The sequence below is a fragment of the Coregonus lavaretus genome (assembly GCF_964263955.1).
Source record: "Coregonus lavaretus genome assembly, chromosome: 3".
In the NCBI taxonomy this organism is placed as follows: Eukaryota; Metazoa; Chordata; class Actinopteri; order Salmoniformes; family Salmonidae; genus Coregonus; species Coregonus lavaretus.
Genome location: NC_139990.1, coordinates 49,546,581 through 49,554,482, shown reverse-complemented (window position 1 = coordinate 49,554,482; position 7,902 = coordinate 49,546,581). Strand labels below are relative to the sequence as shown.

At 41.3% G+C, this 7,902-nt stretch overlaps 1 protein-coding gene across 1 annotated transcript; it reads right to left on the bottom strand.

Annotated features, from left to right (window-relative positions):
* Positions 1 to 2,292: 2,292 nt before the first annotated feature.
* LOC311110115 (protein S100-A1-like) lies at positions 2,293 to 3,807 on the bottom strand. The gene is made up of 3 exons (XM_084152973.1): positions 3,731 to 3,807; positions 2,762 to 2,923; positions 2,293 to 2,560 (listed from the first exon to the last, which is right to left on the bottom strand). Exons 2-3 carry the CDS (start codon positions 2,900 to 2,902, stop codon positions 2,396 to 2,398), a joined length of 306 nt encoding a protein of 101 aa, XP_084009099.1. The 5' UTR covers positions 2,903 to 2,923; positions 3,731 to 3,807; the 3' UTR covers positions 2,293 to 2,395.
* Between the last annotated feature and the right edge of the window lie 4,095 nt (positions 3,808 to 7,902).

The window sequence follows — 7,902 nt, the reverse complement described above, 5'->3', positions numbered from 1 at the left end:
CCAGGACAGTTGCACAGGGCGGGGTTCAGACCCAGGGCCCCGACCTTAATGATGAGCTTGGAGGGTACTATCCCATCTGGCAGAGCTGTAGTCAATGAATAGCATTCTTAAATAGGTGTTCCTCTTGTCCAGATGGGATAGAGCAAGTGAGTAGGTCTAGGGTGTCAGGTAAGGTGGAGGTGATATGATCCTTAACTAGCCTCTCAAAGCACTTAATGATGACAGAAGTGAGTGCTACGGGGCGATAGTCATTTAGTTCAGTTACCTGTGCTTTCTTGGGTACAGGAACAATGGTGGCACTGTGTTATCCTCAAAGCAGGTGAAGAAGGTGTTTAGCTTGTCCGGGAGCAAGGCGTCGGTGTCCGCGACATGGCTGGTTTTCCCTTTGTAATCCGTGATTGTCTGGAGTCCCTCCTACATACCATTGAATTGCAACTCCACTTTGTCTCCGTACTGACGTTTTGCCTGTTTGATTGCCTTACGGAGGGCATAACTGCACTGTTTGTATTCAAAGTTTACTTGTCACCTAAATGTGTTATCATTGCGCTTTCAACCATTTAAAAGCACAACAAATTCAAATGGGAATACAATGTCAGATATTTTGTTTATTTATACAACAACTTAATGTGTTTTCACTGTGCCTAATCTAATAGCACAACCAAATGACCTGGATTGCAGTTGAGATTACATTAAAGTACATGGTGCAAATTATCAATGCCATTCGAGATTCTGCTCAGATTATTATAGCAGTTGTGAAGATCTCCACAAACCGGTGACCTTTACATGCTCTTGAACATGTATGCTTTCTATAATTACATAAGACATTTATTGTTACAATAAACTCAAAATGTTTACAGTCACTTTAATAATGTTTACATATCTTGCACTACTCATCTCATATGTATATACTGCATTCTATTCTATAACATTCTACCAATTTTTTCTTTGTCATTATCGGGTATTGTGTGTAGATTGATGAGAATGTTTGTTTTTTAAAATCTGTTTTAGAATAAGGCTGTAACAAAATGTGGAAAAGGTAAAGGGGTCTGAATACTTTCCGAATGCGCTGTATGTACTGCTTGGATAGTTCCATCTGAGACACTGCCTTAATCCTATTCTTTAACTTGTATTTTTGGTTGAGATGGAGACGTGAATCCAACATATAATTTGTTATCTTGTTGACAAGTTAGTAGGCTATTTACTGTATTGCAAAAGTGACATTGAATTGTGCTTGGTTGTCAACACAACCAAATATCAACATTTGAAGGAGTATCTTCTGCTTGGATAGTTCCATCTGTGCCACTTAGTTTGGCTTCAATGCCAGTTTGTCTTCAAATTAATAATTGATATGTTGGATTCACGTCTCCATTTCAACAAAAAATCCAAGTTAAAGAATAGGACTAAATCAAATCAAACTTTAAATGCGTTTTAAATACAGTTTGATTTGATTTAGTCCTATTCTTTAAGTTTGATTTTTGGTTAACATGGAGACGTGAATCCAACATATTTATTATTAACTTGTAGATTCCAATTGAAAACAACCTAAGCTTGAAACCCTACGCCTATATGTATTGTCTATTTTTAGTAGAATCCTGGGCTGAATTTAAACAATAGCTGTTGATGACTTCCCAAATGCTATATAAGCAAATAGCATCATTGATATATGATTGCTAAAGTAAGGTTACATTTCATTTGCTCTGTTAAATCTACCCTTTGGAATGACTTAAATAGCAACAGTGAATCTATTTAGTGGAGATTTTTCAACAATTACGCTCACGATAGCACATTGGTAATAGTCAGTGACAAACACTAAGCAGGGCTGGGCTTAGTTAGAACCCTGAATGGGTGCCCAAAGCGATGGCTGTAGATAGATCAACTCTCCATCCAGTAGGAGGTGCTGCCCACCCTAGTGTTTTTTCTTGTAGTGGAAATAACGTTGAAGATCTGACGTTGTTTCAAAGTAATTAATTCAACATATTTATATAAGGTTTGTCTATGTTGAAAATCCTGTGGTTGGAATTTCACCCCCAAAACAGTCAATGACTTTTTCCACATCACAATGGGTTGACAAATTACATTGAAACAACGTTGATTTAACCAGTTTGTGCCCAGTGGGTAGTTTTAGCATTGATCTAGAAAGGCTTTGCGCCAAGGTGTACAAAGTAGTTGTTGTGTCAATGCTGAACTAGGAAGAAGTGACTAGTACTGTCTATTCTGTCTAACACTTAGGGGACAAATTACAGGCCAAATACAACACAGACGCACGTCAGACAAATGTGACAAACAGAGATACAGAGTGGGAAAGCCAGTGTTTATTCACAACAGTAAGACTTATTTATAAAAATGACGTATAGAAAAGCATCCATTTCTGCTTCTCTTTCTCCTAGTCCTGTCCTCATTTCTTGGCGGTAGACTTCATGGTGTGAAGCTGGTAGATCTGTTCACAGGCGATGGAGAGGCCCACCACCAGAGAGACAAACTCCTCGAAGCTCACCTTCCCATCACCATTCTGGTCCAGATCCTTCATGATCTTGTCTATGGTGGCTGGGTCCTTCTGGGACTGAGAGGGAAGGTGAGATGGAGGAGATGAAGAGAGTGAGTGAGTGAGTAGAGGGGGTTAGATAGACTTTGGATACTCTTTATTCTAATAAAGTGAGAGAGAAATCAGAATGAGAGGGAAAGGTGGTGAGATGAGCGACAGAGAAAGTGTAAAATGACAGAATAGAGGGATGGAAAACAGAGAGAGAGGGATGTCTGATACCTTGAGGAAGCTGGCCAGTTCTGTCTGCATGAGTTCTTTCAGCTCCTTCTTGCTCAGTGTGTTGCCGTCACCGTCCTTGTCGGCATAGCGATGGAAGACCATGATCAGGGACTCCATGGAACTCTCCAACTCAGACGGCATGACTGCAGAGATATTGATACACTGAGGAGGGGAGAGAGAGGGAGAGAGATTATGTAATTTGGGGAGGGAGATCCTGCAACTGCCAGGTTGCTGGTTCAAACCCCACTCAGGCCAGTTCCAATAAATCACTACTTAATTTCTCTATTAGACAGATAATATAGCCTACCCCAACAATTAGTCTTTAAGACAAACAAATTAATAATACACTTTTAGAGAGGATGGGAGTTGGCCTTCTTTGGCTCTGTAAGCAAATTCCTTGGCTGCTGTAAAGTTGTTCCATTCCTTCCACTCCTTATCACACATTCCCTCTACCTCCGACCCCCCTCTTTCTTTTAGTGCCTCCCCTTTTCTTTGGGATCATCCAACATCTCTAACTGTGTAGATTGTTCTTCAACCTCTGGTTTTGCAACAGTCCAGTGTAAAGAAATCAGGCTGTTGAAACTGGGTGATTAATACCTATAAAATGACTTGAACCCGCTGAGAAAAACGTTTGTAGGCCTAATAGAGTTCTAAAACAAAACTGCTTCAATGAAACATGAAAAGGTTAGCCTATATATAGACTACATTGTCATAATCAGTAAATATTATGGCCCATCAACCTGCATAGCAAATCATAGAATAACTGTTTTGTGAATCAAATCAAGTGAAGACTAAATGCACATTTCAGCCTACAAGTTTCCCATGGACGAGACACATCATTAGCTAGGCACACTTTATAAATTCGAAACAGTTATTACAGTTGTGTGAGACCTGTTTATTACAGTAGATAACCTACTCCGTTAAACGATGAACGCTACTGTATAGAATAAGCGAAAAACTGTTACTTACCGAACTGAGAGCCGCTGGAGAACAGGGTGGGGAAGTAGGGAACTGCGCAAGAGCTACGAGAATTCAAGAATTTAAAGAGATTAGGCAACGCCCATCTGATTGTGTGTTTAGCCTGTGTATCCTAGAGACCATGTCTGAGAGCCTGGTCTCAGAGCATTTCGTATTATTCTGTATGTAAATCCTAGAAATTCCATTTAGTATGATATGTTACGTGTTGTATGGTATGTATTAATTTGTCGATATCCATCACCCATTTCTTAAATATGTTTCGAATTTGCTAAACGTACAATATGTTACGAATTTGCTAAACGTACTATATGACAAGCATTTTGCTACACCCGCAATAACATTTGCTAAATATACTGAACAAAAATATAAATGCAACATGCAACAATTTCAAAGATTTTACTGAGTTACAGTTCATATAAGGAAATCAGTCAATTGAAATAAATAAATTAGGCCCTAATCTATGGATTTCAAATGACTGGGCAGGGGTGCAGCCATGGGTGGGCCTTGGAGAGCATAGGCCCACCCACTTGGCAGCCAGGCCCACCCACTGGGGAGCCAGGCCCAGCCAATCAGAATGAGTTTTTCCCCACAAAATGGCTTTATTACAGACATGCTGTTTAATCAGCTTCTTAATATGCCACACCTGTCAGATGGATGGATTATCTTGGTAAAGGATAAACGCTCAGTAACAGGGATGTAAACAAATTTGTGAACAAAATTTGAGAGAAATAAGCTTTTTGTGTGTATGGAAAATTTCAGGGAATTTGTATATCAGCTCATGAAACATGGGACCAACACTTTCCATGTTGTTTTTATATTTTTGTTCAGTGTATGTGTACGCAACCAATAAAATTTGATTTGATCCATGTTTCGAATTTGCAAAACGTATGATATTTTACGAATTCTATTTAGATGGCTAACGTTAGCTAACTGGCTAACGTTAGCTATGCTAGGGAATAGGGGTTAGGGTTAAGTTTAGGAGTTCAGTTAAGGTTAGGGTTAGCTAACATGCTAAGTAGTTGTATAGTAGCTAAACAATAGTAAGTAGTTGAAAAGTTGCTAATTATCTAAAATGCTAAAGTTATCCGTGATGAGATTCGAACTGTCAACCTTTGGGTTGCTAGACATTCACGTTAAGTAGTTGCAACGTAGCTGAAAAGTAGTAAGTAGTTGAAAAGTTGCTAATTAGCTAAAATGCTAAAGTTGTCTGTGATGAGATTCGAACTCGCAATCATCTGCCTTATGTAACCATCCCAAACATAACATTTAAAACTAAATTGAGTGTCTCTGATTCACATTTACTATGTTACATCTAGTCTATGAGACCAGAGCTGCTGAGAGAGAGAGCGCAAGGGAGGGAAGAGGGAATTTGAGATAAGGCTTGATGTCATCTTTCAGTTATCTCAACTTAAACATGATGAAATAAACATTGATCACCTGGAATGTTTTCTTATTGCATTAACACATAGAGGACTCACTGATTTCATTCACACAAATATATACCAATGATGCTGAACACAGTCAGAGAGAGGGATGACAAGAGTGCACACTAGTATTTTTGGAAGAATAGTTCTATGGATGAAGAGGTTGGGATGAAGTTTGAATTAAATGCCATTTTATTCAGTTACATCTTTATTGTCCCCAGAGAGAAAACACATTTAGATCAGTTGGAGAGTCATTGGCTTTGGGACTGTCATGAATAATGCATTTAACTGGCACAAGCAGATATAAATAAAAAGCAACACAATCTCCAAAAGATTGTTCAATCTCCAAAATTAAGATTGATAAAGTGCAATGCACTATGCACACCACAGGAGACTGCTGAGGGAAGGATGGCTCATAATAATGGCCGGAGTGGTGCCAATGGACCATTTCACCTATTCCGCTCCAGCCATTATCAGGAGCCCGTCCTCCCCAATTAAAGGTGCCACCAACCTCCTGTGATGCACACTTATCATGTTTAGCATCATCAGTTTAATACAGTATACAGTAGTCCTACTGACCACAAGAAGAAGGAATAGGCAAAGCATATGTTCTTCTGACACATATGTGATGGATATTCCAAGCTGCTGTCCTTTTGCTCCCCAGCATCAGAACAGCACAGCCAGTCACTGATAGTCATGAGAATCAACTCTCCCTCTTTTGGGTCTTGTATTACATAGTATAATTTACTACCCCTTACCTCTTTCTATATACATATACTATTTGCCTCTTCTACTTTCTTTCATTCTGCACATAAAAAATATGTTTTATTGTCACATACACCAGATAGCTGCAGTGAAATATGTTGTTTTACAGGGTCGGCCATAGTAGTATGGCGCCCCTGGAGCAAATTAGGGTTAAGTGCCTTGCTCAAGGGCACATTGACAGATTTTTCACCTTGTCAGCTCAGGTATTCGTACCAGTGATACTGGCCCAATGCTCTAACCGCTAGGCTACCTGCCGCTCTAACTATGAGAATTTACTTATTTATTTCAAAAATAACAACACAAAAATGGCTTATAGCTGTAAATGATCAGAAAACTCATTAGTAAACTTAGTAATTATGACAAACAACATAATAGCGTATCAAATTCAAAGTAATGTCAGTGCCTGGGGTTCACCATCCTGTGGGTTGTGTAAGAGTGTGCATCCCTGCTCCTCTTGAAGTATGTGGAGGCCCCCACCCTCCCTGTTATGGGACTGGGACAGCTGGGGGTGGGGTGGGGGGGGGGTCCTGCTGGTTCTCTCTGGATCTCTCCATGTGCCTATGGTAGGAGGGGTGGGTCTGCTGGTTCTCTCTGGATCTCTCCATGTGCCTATGGTAGGAGGGGTGGGTCTGCTGGTTCTCTCTGGATCTCTCCATGTGCCTGTGGTAGGAGGGGTTGGTCTGCTGGTTCTCTCTGGATCTCTCCATGTGCCTGTGGTAGGAGGGGTTGGTCTGCTGGTTCTCTCTGGATCTCTCCATGTGCCTGTGGTAGGAGGGTTGGGTCTCAGGGTCACAGCTCTGGTGGCTGTCACTCTTGCCAGAGAAGCCAGGAGGCCACATCATCTCTCTCCTCCCCCTACTCCTCTCACTGTGGCTGGGCTGGAGTAGCAGCTGAAGGGGTCAGGGCGCCTCTCCTTTCTCCCTCTCCAGCCAGATCGGCTGCTTCTATCTCTGGAGGATGAGGCGGCAGCAAGAGGGACACTAGTCTTCTAAGGGGCCTACATGTTCGGCTCACACAGGTCCAGCACCAGGTAAGACTGGATGTCCTTCAGCTCCAGGCAGTCTTTGACAGGCTGGTCCCTTATTGGTCCAGAGAGCTGGGACCAAAGTAACAAAGCCTACCATCAGTAACACACTACGCCGCCAGGGACTCAAATCCTGCAGTGCAAGACGTGTCCCCCTGCTTAAGCCAGTACATGTCCAGGCCCGTCTGAAGTTTGCTAGAGTGCATTTGGATGATCCAGAAGAGGATTGGGAGAATGTCATATGGTCAGATGAAACCAAAATATAACTTTTTGGTAAAAACTCAACTCGTCGTGTTTGGAGGACAAAGAATGCTGAGTTGCATCCAAAGAACACCATACCTACTGTGAAGCATGGGGGTGGAAACATCATGCTTTGGGGCTGTTTTTCTGCAAAGGGACCAGGACGACTGATCCATGTAAAGGAAAGAATGAATGGGGCCATGTATCGTGAGATTTTGAGTGAAAACCTCCTTCCATCAGCAAGGGCATTGAAGATGAAACGTGGCTGGGTCTTTCAGCATGACAATGATCCCAAACACACCGCCCGGGTAACGAAGGAGTGGCTTCGTAAGAAGCATTTCAAGGTCCTGGAGTGGCCTAGCCAGTCTCCAGATCTCAACCCCATAGAAAATCTTTGGAGGGAGTTGAAAGTCCGTGTTGCCCAGCGACAGCCCCAAAACATCACTGCTCTAGAGGAGATCTGCATGGAGGAATGGGCCAAAATACCAGCAACAGTGTGTGAAAACCTTGTGAAGACTTACAGAAAACGTTTGACCTGTGTCATTGTCAACAAAGGGTATATAACAAAGTATTGTGAAACTTTTGTTATTGACCAAATACTTATTTTCCACCATAATTTGCAAATAAATTCATTAAAAATCCTACAATGTGATTTTCTGGATTTTTTTTCCTCATTTTGTCTGTCATAGTTGACATGTACCTATGATGAA

Bases quoted from the DNA above. Each gene is read 5' to 3' on its own strand.
- LOC311110115 (XM_084152973.1), bottom strand. From the start codon at position 2,902: ATGCCGTCTGAGTTGGAGAGTTCCATGGAGTCCCTGATCATGGTCTTC. The intron at 2,561-2,761 runs GTATCAGACATC...CTTCCCTCTCAG, and splicing joins AACTGGCCAGCTTCCTCAAG to TCCCAGAAGGACCCAGCCAC.